The 12,661-nt window shown below is 41.9% G+C and overlaps 1 protein-coding gene across 18 annotated transcripts in view; it reads left to right on the top strand.

Moving 5' to 3' along the window:
- ANKS1B (ankyrin repeat and sterile alpha motif domain containing 1B) overlaps positions 1–12,661 on the top strand; it is a gene marked incomplete at both ends in the record, with an annotated part of 1,159,914 nt that overhangs the window by 1,129,583 nt on the left and 17,670 nt on the right. For all 18 annotated transcript variants that reach the window (XM_082666412.1, XM_082666409.1, XM_082666411.1 and 15 more), the window contains one exon: positions 1,557–1,694. In XM_082666412.1, the coding sequence (XP_082522538.1) occupies positions 1,557–1,694 (138 nt within the window). The remainder of the gene's footprint in view (positions 1–1,556; positions 1,695–12,661) is intronic.

The raw sequence follows: 12,661 nt of genomic DNA, 5'->3' as shown, positions 1-12,661 counted from the left end.
AGCAGCCCCCAATTAAAATGATGGCGGAGGCTCTCAGCACCTGCTAACATACCTATAAGGACCACGCAGAGCTCATTAATTTTAAATTTAAGACTCACCGAGCTCCTAATTTAGTTTTCTCCTTGGAGAAATGCTATCTGGATGCCAGAAGAGGATCGGCACCTTCTATTTTGAAACTCTGTCTTGCGATAGGATGTTACTTGTTTATGGGATTCTGATTTCAATTTGAGTTATTTCTGACAGCGCTGCATGTAGCGTCAACATACAGGGTCACTGTGAAGAACGTCTTAATTTAATTTTCTTTTATGTGTTAATTCTGTAATTGCTTACCAACCACGTAGCTCAGTAGAGTGAGGGGCGTGAAGTACTTGCCAGGGGCGCTGGCAGGAAACGGCGTTTTGTAAGCAATTTTAGGCATTGATGGGTATACACGGAGCATTACATTCGCTCAGGTTATTTAAGACTGTGCAGTTACAAAGTAATTAGGGTAACTAAAGCATTGAGTGTTTTAGATCTATGACAACTGCACAAACATAAATGGGATATTGTGAGGTTAAGAAATGTTTGCATGATTATGTGAAATCTTTTGCTTCTGAAATACATCAGTGTATCAAAAGAAGTTTCTGGCTGGGTTTGCAGCCCAGGTGATGCTCCTTGGTTATTTTGTGCTTCGGGATAATGGTACTTAAACCTTTCCTCAGTTACCTCCCACCGATTATTCTTAGAGGCAAGTTGGGATGAGGGGGCTGGCAGGGAGATGGCTTGAAAAAGTGCTAGCCGAGAGAAAAAATGAAATTATGTTCAACCAGTGAGAGAGAGGTGGGGCTGAGAGGTATTGCAACATCAGGCCCAGTTCCACTACCTGCCCTGCATAACTTACACTGTCTGAGTACTGGTTTCGCCACCTGTGAGCTGATGATGAGGATAACCACAGCACCACTCATAATGATACACAGCGGGTATAGTTAGCAAAGCGTTGTCATCCACGGGGCGCTGCATCTAGCATGCAGCGTGGTGTTTCCCTCATCCCACCCTTACACCTTAGTCTCCATGGAGTCTTCATGAGAGAGCGCCTTGACGCGCCCTCGCCTACCTGCCTTGGCTCTGAGGAGCTAGGGGCCAGGCACAAGACAACAGGTAAAAGATGGTGAGGGATCAGCCTCCCGGCAGGCAGAACAACATGGCAGGTGATCCTTTCCAGACAGAGTTAGCAGGAGGCGGCGCTGACTCTACATGGAAAATGGAAACAGTGAAATGCTTAGTAGTTACTATTTTTTTAAAGTGTCTGCCACCCAGACTGCTTCTGCACACAGCACCATGTGAGAACTGCTGCTCCAGGACAGGACTATTTTAGGTTGTTTTTAATTAAACGAAAGCATTCCTTCCAGACCTGGTGTACCTTTGCCCACAGATAGTGTGTTGAATCACTTTGAATGTTGCTGCTCTAGAACATTCTAGGACGAGGGAAAGCAACTGCTTCCCAGATCATTTGCCTTGGTTCTAAAATATGCTGGTTTGCAGAGGAAAACAACGGTCGTTTGTGTCATTTCTTCCAGAACATAATTGCTGAACATGAAATTCGTAATATCTCCTGTGCTGCCCAGGACCCAGAAGACCTCTCAACATTCGCTTATATCACAAAAGATTTGAAGTCCAATCACCACTACTGTCACGTGTTTACTGCCTTCGATGTGGTGAGTAGCTACCCTCTTTGGACAAACTAAGTATTTCCCTGAATATACCTGGACGTTATTGAAAGCCTAGCTTGCAATTTAGGTGCTTGGCTTGTTTACCAAGTTTTAAGGTATACCTGGTGTAAGGTATTTTGCAGACTCAGCTTTTCTGAGTTTTTTCTGTATTTTCGTTCATTCATTAAATTTAGAACTCCACTTCTATCCAGTATGTGAAATGTCATTGCTCAGTTACTAACCTCACTTTTCATATCAGACGAGTTCCTTTCTTTCTCTGGTACCAAAATATAGTAAATGTCTTCCAGCCTTTCTGTTCCTTTGCTATGTCTGCTGGTTTCTTTGGTAGCCACTTCTAAGTAGTAGGGCATGATAGTCTAGGTTTGTTTGGAGGAAAAATAAATTCAGTGCTTCATACAATATTTGTGGTTTTCTATATTGAATAGTAGTTAAATTAGACATTTATAAATAATAATTGGGAACAGCAAGGTTTGGTTCATTTGAATATGGCCCGTATTCAGAAGTTAGTCTTGTAATGACGTCCTTATGGTGTTACACACCTATAGTCCTGTTTGTCATTAAGTCTAAAAACTAGCCCATATATTACAAACTTGGAAAATGGAAGCAATTCTAGAAAATAACAAGTATTCCTTCTTGTACCTTCAGGATGGTACAAATTGCTCGAGGATAACTCTATTTTAGTACATTGGGCATTCTAGATTTGAAGCAGACAGAACAGAGACAGCTACAACCATGAAATAATTTGTAATCAGAAGAATTCTAAAATGTCACTTTAATATGACAGTTCTGCTCTGCTCAAGTTTTGAGATACACACGTTTAAAGAATTACACAGAAACTGCAGTATAATAGATTCTTGAGAGGCCACAGTTCAATGTCATGGGCAAGACTGCTTGAAGGAATCGTTTTTAGTTCTGACAAACTCCCATGGACCAAGGACCACAGTAACCCAGAATTTACCCCATCCTAAGGGATGTTAGGCTCATGCCCAGAACGTTGTATCAGGCTGCGTGTGGCCCATCCCTTTCAAGTTGTGAAGATTGAAAACAGGAAAGAATGCTGTGTGCCTTTAATTTTTTTTTCTATTTTGAGAGGCATGAGGAGAATAATATACAGGTGGTCTGTGTTAACAGTAAGGACTGCAAAGCCAAACCCTCAAAGGCTGCTCTAGATAGCTCTGGATGCGTTTGTTTGCATGGGATCAACAGTGTTGATTAAAACCATGTCAGCATTTAGGTTTCTGGTGCCTTAGACATAACTTGCCATTCTTGTGAAATGCAATTGTTTCTTTTTTTAAGCATTTTTAAAAATATATTTATTTATTTGGTTGCATCAGGTCTTAGTTGTGGCAGGTGGGCTCCTTAGTTGTGGCATGCAGGCTTCTTAGTTGCAGCATGCGTGTGGGATCTAGTTCCCTGACCAGGGATCAAACTTGGGCCCCCTGCATTGGGAGCTCGGAGTCCCAACCACTGCATCACCAGGGAAGTCCCGCAATTGTTTCTTAAAACAGCGAAATTCCATTCTATCCACATACATTTTGGTTTGCATGATACCCCTTTCTCTGGGATTTGCCTTGGTGTCATAGAAAGAACAGGCTGCTCAGAGTTCACATCCCAACTCGCTGCCTGCTCCCTGGTCTTAGACGAGTTGCAGGACTTTTCTGAGTCCTGATTTCCTTTGTCTATAAAACAGGCACAGGGATTGTACCTTACAGGTTTTCTTTGGGATTGGAATGAAGGAACGTATGTAGAGCGTTCATAAATAATGCATGTTCAGTGTTTGCTTCCCCCGCACCACCTGTTCTCTCTCCTTGCCTGCTGACCTCACAGTTCACAGCCTGGACTTTTTCTGCTAAAGGACATAAGATAGATTTTCTAGAAGTGTACTTATGGTCCGAAGTTTTCCCACTGCCCTTGTGAAAGAATTGAAAAAAATAGAAGAAAAAATAAATAAAATAGAAACAATAGAAAGAAAGCATAGATTCTGTAGGCCTTCTATTGGTATATTGCATCTATATCGTGTTTTCATTGAATGTCAACATTAGTATTCCAGTATTGTCAGGATGAATTCCACCCTGCCCTTGGGTATTGCAGCATTTCTTTCTAAATTGGTTTTAGAGTAATATATAATTTGCCTTCATAAGGCTATCCAAAACATTGTTCTCTATTGAAGCTAAAAATGATGCCCATGGGCCATCTGGCCTCTTGAGTTTTTCAAGCGTGTGTATATGCGACGCCAGGATACAGAAGTGAAATGTGGGGGAAAACAGTCAACTGTTTAGTTTTAAGATCAACATGAAGTTCCTGATACATTTGGAAAACAAGCGGAGAATTGCTTCACCTTTTGTTTTTTCATCCAGATGTTTGATTTAACGTAGACGTTCACTAGGTTAGGAGTCTGGTTTCAGCTCCAGAGGATTTTCGTCTTACATCACAAATCCACCATTTTAATCCTCTCTAGGTGAACAGTTTGTTTAACTTCAAAAATAGTAACAAAGGCCACCAGCCTTAACGTGGGCCTTCGAGCAATTTTGAGATGCACCAGGCTTTGCTTGCACTAAAAAAAAACCTCTTTGAGCGTGGATTTTGTATCTTTATGTAGGGCAGTTCAATATTCAGTCCAGTCTCAAAGCCTTAAAATTCTTTTGGTATGAACCAGTCCCCCAGGCTGCCCAAATGGCAAAAGAAAAGAAAAGAATACCTTAAGTATACATTTAGTCTTTCAGCTGATGTGTATGAGTACATGCACATGTTTAATTGCAGTTATTGCTACTTTGACCTTGTAGATCTTTTATGGGTCACAGGAAGTTTTTATGAATATTTCTTATCACCAAGAAAACCCAATGATGTCTAGGAGGCTTCCAGTTTACGGAGAGTCGGATTTGAAATTCAGAGCCTTTTTTCCATAGAAATCCTGCGGTCTTGGAAGGGAGGCCCAAGCCCCCCTACTCATAAGAGCACGTGAATTTAACGTAGTTCCTTGACTCTGGGACCTTGCGGAGCCCTTCATAGGCTCAGACACCGGGAGGGGGTGGAGTGAACCTGGCTTCCCAAGTTCATTTGGCCGTGGTAGCCTCTTTTGGGGAGAGCTTCTCACGGAGGTGGTGTTCTGCAGAACACACTTCAGGAAATGTTACGCTTTATCTTCTCTAAGCTTGTTTCCATGACTTAGAATCTATGCTAAATTCAGCTTGTGATATTTTCAGTTTTTAATGACAGGTAGATGAAAATTTTAAAAGACTAGAGCAGAAAGGGAATTAGGGTTCCCAAGAAAAGCCAGTATGTACCTACCGGCGCGCTCCAGACCTACTCTGCATTCTAGACTCACTATGGTGGCAGCTGATTTCTAGTCACCTCCCCAGTGGGACACATCTCATCCACTACAGAACAAGAGGCTGCCCGACCTCCACCTTCCAGGCAGTGAAAACTTGGGGGAAGAGAGTAGGACCGTGTAGGAAAAAAGAATGTGTTACAAGACCAGGAGTTGTCAGGCTTAAAACAACGGATTCAGCTTTTCTCTTCTGCACTCTTATCTCAAATGAATGAAGGGGAAATCCATGCTGCTGAGATGACAAGAGGGAGAATGAGTATTTCAGCGGCCACCAGATCCCAAGGCTGCAGTGATCATCCTTAAAAGGCCACCGTAGGAAAGAGATCGATACAACCTAGATCATTTGGCAACTCTCATCTTCTATGTATTATTCACTCCGTCTAGATTTCTAGGACATAGAATGGAGATAGGTAGATTAGAAAGATTTTGATGCATTCTCTGCGAGACTGTCAGATTTATTTTAAAAATCTGGGAGGGACCTCATTCCCTAGTTCTAAAATACGAAAGGTTTATTTTGTTTAAATAGCATTAAAAGCCATGACTGCCGCTAAACCCTGGCTAATTCTCACTTCTCTATAAAGAACATGTTTGCAGTCTTTGATAATTTTAACCATGCTCATTTTTCTCTTACTTGCACCTCCCAAATCCTGTCATCTTCAGTGTGTACGGCTTAGACTGGTTGTGGAATGTGTAGAGAATGTCAAAGTCTTGATGCCGGTGGGCGGTGCGTGGGGGAGACGAGGCTCCCTCTTTCCTGTGCCTTCTTGCCTGAATGTGGGCCGTGAAAGGATCTAAACTGGAGAAACAGAGATGACAAAATGCAGGAAACCATGGTCCGCAGGGGGACAGCATTTTATAGTCGTTTCCATCGCTAGGGACCAGCAAACCTAAGCGCAGGGGAAGAACACCAGAGTCGACCACTCTGTCATAATCAGTCTAATGAAAGTGAGATTCCGGAGCCCTTTAATTTTCTCCAGTTTTATTGAGATAAAATTGACATATAACACTGTATTCATTTTAGATGTACAGCATAAGGATTTGATATATGTATTGCTGCAAAATGATCAGCACAATAAGTTAGCATCCGTCACCTCACACAGTTACACATTTTGTGTGTGTGTGTGTGATAAGAACTTTAAGATCTACTCCGTCAGCAACTTTCAAATGTACAATACAGGCATACCTGAAAGATACTGCAGGTTCTGTTCCAGACTACTGCAATGAATCGAATATCACAATAAAGCAAGTCACATGAATTTTTTGGTTTCCCAGTGCATATAAAAAGTATGTGTACACTGCACTGTAGCCTGTTATGTGTGCAATACCATCATGTCTAAAAAAACAATGTACATGCCTTAATTTAAAAATGCTTTATTGCTAAAAAATGCTAACCATCATCTGAGCCTTCAGCGAGGCATAATCTTTTTGTAATGGTAACATCAAAGGTCTGATCACAGTTCACCATAAGGAATATAATCATAATGAAAAAGTTTGAAATCTTGCCAGAATTACCAAAATGGGACACAGAAACACAAAATGAGTAAGTGCTGTCAGAAAGCTGGAGCCAGTAGACTTGCTCAATGCAGGGTGCCACAAGCCTTCAATTTTTTAAAATAGCAATATCTTCAAAGTGCAATAAAACGAGGTACGCCTGTACGGTACTGTTAACTATAGCCACCATGCTGTACATTGCATTCCTAGGACTTATTTGTCTTATAACTGGAAGTTTGTGCCTTTTGACCACTTTCACCCATTTCTCCCTTTCTTAAACTCGGAGATTCTTTTCGTGGAGTAGCGTAGGGTTCCGAATGGAAAGTACTTATGGCTTATGTTGCAGAGATTGTCCCACAGAGTGGGAATTTACAAGTGCAAAAGAACTTCCGTTATCGTTGATGTTAGTTGACCTCTGACAATGAAATTAATACTGTACGTGGAACTAGGTGGTCTCTTTCATTCTGTTTCTCCTTTTCTCCAACTGAAAATGGCCCTCAACCTGTTGGACTATGATACTATGAAAATAAATGGCAATGTAAGAAAATGCTGAAGTGCATAGAGCCCTTAAGATGGGACTGTCACACTCCCTGGCTAGTCTCCCACTTACAAAGTAGCAACCTACACTTAAGTAGAAGCCTTTCCCTGGCCCCTTGCAGCAGCTGAAACTCATCAAGTCAGTGGCAGGAGTGACGGAATAAAAATGGCACTTTGCTGGTGGTCCAGTGGTTAAGACTCTGCGCTCCCAATTCAGGGAGCCTGGGTTCGATCCTTGGTCTGGGAACTAGATCCCGCATGCTGCAACTAAGACCCAGTGCAGCCAAATAAATTTAAAAAAACAAACAAAAAAAAACACGGCAGCACTCCCAGTCCTGTGGCCGTTATATACCACCTCCTCCCCCGCCCAAAAAAAAAAAAAAGATTAACACTGCTGCTGGGTTACATTTATCCATACCTCCTCTCCGTTGGCATAAACTGTTGAGAATTAACTAAGCCATAAAGCCAAAGGTGGGTGAATATTAAGAGAATAATTGTCACTCTTTTTTCCTCTCATCCCTATTTTTTTGAGGGTTGAGGGGGATGGATGTTATCAGAGCTTTAAATCAATCCCATTTTCTATGAAGTTAGAAAGAAAGTAGTCATTCTGACTTTTTTCACAGGTGGTTTTGCAGCATTCGTACATGTATTCGTTATAGCCCCCTCCCAAAGAACTGGAAATCAAATGTCATGTCTAGGGGTGACGCCTTTAGAATCAGCCTGGTTTTGAATCCCAGGTCGGCATCTCTTAGTTTCATAGTTTGGGCAAGAATGCCTGTAATCCTCAGTCTCCTCATCTATAAAATAGAGATAACAGCAGTACCCGCTGCCTAGGGTCACTGTAAGGATTCGGTGAGATGACACACGTCCATGTCTAGCACACGTTCAGTCAGTCTTAGCTTCTAAGGGCAGGAGAGCAGCACCAGCAGTTACGGGGCTGGTTCTGTTCTTTCCTGTCAGACCTGTGTGAGGATTTATGTCCCAGTTTTCGGTTTACAACGTACATTTGATGCGGCGGTATCCCACACCTTATGCAAGTCTGCATAAAATATATTTCTACATGTATTGAGTGCCTGCCGTGAGTCAGGCACACCACACTGCTCTCCAGGATGTCTGAGTTCAGAGGGAGAATCAAGGACATAACCAATGGTTGCAGTAAAATCCTGTCTGTGCTCTCCTGCAGTTTTGCTGGCCCCAGCAGGGTGAGGGCTCCCAGAGGAGAGGGACACAGGGGCTGGAAGCTGAACGTTGAGTTTGTATGAACATGTGGGCATCTTGGAGGCCTGACAATTCATTAATGCACTTTGGAAAGATGAGGTGAGGCATTAGGCAGTCGTCTGCCATAAGCAGAGAAAAAGTCATTTTTATCACCTGTCTTGTCCATTTGAGAAAGATGTTCAACAAGCATTAAAATTTGGTAGGTAAGAAGCGTCTTGAATGTGATAAATGCCCCTTTGGAGGTATCACAAGTTGGCAAAGGGTTTACTGTAGCTTCCACTAGGGGCTTTTACTTTTGAAGAGTGGCGAGGAGTTGAAATCCAGCAAATCTCTCTTCTGCACACCCTTTCCCCAAGTCCCTGCCAAGTAACAGGACAAAGACGGATCGTGTTCCCCTTCTGCCCTGGCAGGCCAGCCCCTCCAGCATGGGTGTGAGAGGTCTGCTGTCCAGCCACCGTAGGCTGTGGTTCCATGTGGACAGGCGACCACCGGGCGTGAGTACATGATTGCTATAGAGAACCTGTAACTTTATAAGAAAGACTTTCTTGGTCTTTCACGGAGCTGATGACACTCATGTACTTGGGGTGAGGCATGACGTGAAACCTTAGCAGATGCAGTGGAATGCTCTGCCACCTTTAAAAATCTGGTTTTTGAAGACCATTTAATGGCATGCAAAAACCATTCATGATTTAATGTTGCGTGAAAAAGTGACTCATGAAACTGCGTGTAAATATCATTCTAATTTTGTTTTTAAATTCACATAAATATTCATATAGCTTATAAAAGTATTTGTGCATATATACAAATGTAAGAGGAAAAGAAACCAAAATGTAGCAGTGGCTATATCCCAGCAGTAGAATTTTGCAGGTGATTTTTAATTTTCTTCTTTATGTATTTTCAAAAATTTCTCCATGTACCCCCGTTATATTTAGAGAGAAATATTAATTTGATTATTCTTTTAGTTAGCTGGAATTAGCCCTAAAGAAACTATCTGCATTTTATCCAGTTGCTGTGTCAGCCCTGGGCTAGATAGGCATCTTAGCAGAATTCCTGATACTTATTTCTAAATGCTGAAGACCTGTGATTGGGCAGTATTTGTTTCTATAAATATAATCAAGACTTAATCACTGACTTGTACTTGAGAGAACTAAGTAGGTAGAGCTAAGGAATGTCAATGAATTCTGTGAATATGGCCAGAATATTCTGTTATTTTTGCCTCAAGACGTGGATGAAGCAAGTTGTAGATGAAACCTACCCTGGCTCTTAAAAAACAAGATGTACAAGCAAAATACAGCCAGAGGAGAAACGTGGCTTCTTTCTGGAGGCCCCACCATAGACCCGTATTGAAAACGCTTTATCTTTAGGCCCAAAGGGCGTGCCCTGCACTGGTTCAGCATTTATTCAGCCAGGATCTACCTGTGGAGAGAAAATAGAAGGGAAGAATCCGCTGTGGCCATCCACAGGCAACCGTATCTTACCCTTGAGGTGCAAGTCCTCTTATCTTAGGAACCTACCGGGCAGCGTCCTTTTTTCAGTTCCTCCAACATTTATTGCACACCTGCTATGTCCTAAGCCCTAGAGGTGCAGTCAAATGAGAGGAGAGCCCTCAAGGAGCTCAGCCGGCTGGGGCATTTGGATCTATAAAGAGAAAATCCTAATAAATGCTTTACAGTCAGTGGAGCTGTGCCCATCTGAGCAGGGGCACCTGGCACAGCCTGGGGTGTCGGGGAAGGGGATTCAGAGCAGGCTCCTGGAAGACGTAATACCCCAGGTGAATCTTCAAGGTTGAGCAGTAACTCACCAGGCCAAGGGGGAGGTGGGGAACGGGCATATTGTTAAGAATGAAAGCCATTTAATAATAGACAAAATACTTGGCCATTTAGAATAGTTTTGGGGTGAGCGTTGCTGTGGGGACATCCCCGGTGGTGAAAGCCAGCCCCGTGGTCACTGCACTTCTGTGCACTGGCTGGTGGATTGTTGAGACCTGCAGTCCAGGCTTTGGAGAATGTGCTACTATTTAACATGGCATCAGCTATACATACACCTCTAAACTGAAGCTGTTGTTGGTTGGGTAAAAGACAGACAACAGCGTCTAATCAGAGAACTCTGGAGCTCCCAGTGGAGAGGGACCTAAAGGTCACCAGGACCAGACCCCCTGTCAGTGTCATCTCCTCAGTGGCAATGATAGGTACAGAGGCAGGCAGCCCAGGGCAGACTTAGCCCATGCAGGTGATCCAGGCATGGTCTTTACTCCCTGACACTGGTGTAGTAGACCTCTGAGGATCCTCTTAACACCCCGGGCTTCTTTGCACGGATACAGCCCTTTTTTCCTTGAATGTCTGTTTGCACCCTCTTCAGGTGCGGATAGCCTCTGCCGACCTCAGGAATTGCTTCTGCCGGCCCCCGGGAGCCAAAGAATATTCAGGTCCTGTAGCATTCTGAGACTATGGAATACAATTATTTGTTCCTTCAATTTTAGTCACTAAAATGTGGTGTGTTTTTGGTTTTTTGTTTTTTTTAATGCTAATGGAAAGTACCTGCAGGCAGATCAGAATGGTCCACTTGTAAACAGCAGCCTCCCAGCCTAAGCCGGCACGGCCACTCTCCCTGTGCTGTCCCCTCTCTCCTCAGCACACTTCCGCCTTTGTCACTTTAACCAGATGATGTGAGACTCGTGTCTGATGTACCTTGTCAGCCATTTTTTCAGTAAGGGGTTAAACAAAATAAGCTGTCGAATAAATGTTTAAGTGAACAAACAACCACCATTTATACTATACCTCCTTCCATAAAGGACTTAAGGCAGCCTACATGAATAGGTATGTTAAATCTGAAAATATAGATACACGTGGATCTGAAGTAGGGAAAATACACACTAAAAAGAAGATCAAGACCCAGGGGAAAGTTTTAACATCAACATGCCGACCACAGAATTCTACATTGTTACAAGAACTGAGCCACAGATTTAGCTCTGAGCTTCCTGAAGGTCAAGGCAAGTAGGAAAACACAGTCATTACATGCTTGATATTTCTTGGGTGAGGATACCCCATCCTCTCAGAAGACAAAACTTCAGTGAGAGTGATTCTGAAAGAACTTTTTTTTTTAATTGAAGCATAGTTGATTTACAGTTTCCGGTGTACAGCAAAGTGATTCAGTTATATATATATATATATATATATATATATATATATATATATATATATATATATATACACGTATATATCTATTCTTTTCCATTATAGGTTATTACAAGATATTGAATATAGCACCCTGTGCTATACAGTAGGTCCTTGTTGTTTATCTATATTATATATAGTAGCGTGTATCTGTTAATCCCAAATTGCTAACTTATCCCTCCTTCCCCCTTTGGTAACCATAATTTTGTTTTCTATGTCTGTGAGTCTATTTCTGTTTTGTAAATAAGTTCATTTGTATCATTTTTTTAGACTCCACATATAAGTGATATCATATGATATTTGTCTTTCTCTGACTGCACTTAGTATGATAATTTCCAGGTCCATCCATGTTGCTGCAAATGGCATTATTTCATTCTTTTTTATGGCTGAGTTATATTCCATTGTATATATATATATACCACATCTTTAACCATTCATCTCTCAATGGACGTTTAGGTTGCTTCCATGTCTTGGCTATTGTAATAGTGCTGCTGTGAACATTGGGGTGCATGTAACTTTTCAAATAAGAGTTCTCGTCTTTTCCAGATATATGCCCAGGAGTGGGATTGCTGGATCATACGGTAACTGTATTTTTAGTTTTTTGTAAGGAACCTCCATACTCTTCTCCATAGTGGCTGCACCAATTTACATTCCAACCAACAGTGTAGAAGGGTTCCTTTTTCTCCACACCCTCTCTAGCATTTATTATTTGTAGACTTTTTAATGATGGCCATTCTGACTGGTATGAGGTGGTACCTCATTGTAGCTTCGATTTGTATTTCTCTAATAATTAGTGATGTTGAACATCTTTTCATGTGCCTGTTGGCCATCTGTATGTCTTCTTTGGAGAAATGTCTGTTTAGGTCTTCTGCCTGTTTTTTGATTGGGTTGTTTGTGGTTTTTTGATACTGAGCTGTATGAGCTGTTTGTATATTTTGGAATTAATCCCTTGTCGGTCGCACTGTTTGCAAATATTTTCTTCCATGCTGTAGGTTGTCTTTTAGTCTTGTTTATGGTTTCCTGTGCTGTGCAAAAGCTTTTAAGTTTAATTAGTCCCATTTGTTGCTTTTGCTTTTGTTTCCATTACTCTAAGAGATGGACCCCAAAACAATATTGCTGTGATTTATGTCAAAGAGTGTTCTGCCCGTGTCTTCCTCTAGGAGTTTTATAGTACCTAAGAGTTTATAGTATACGGGTCTTACATT

This window comes from Grampus griseus (assembly GCF_964374135.1).
Source record: "Grampus griseus genome assembly, chromosome: 11".
Taxonomy (NCBI): domain Eukaryota; kingdom Metazoa; phylum Chordata; class Mammalia; order Artiodactyla; family Delphinidae; genus Grampus; species Grampus griseus.
This window is presented reverse-complemented; position numbering and strand designations above follow the sequence as displayed.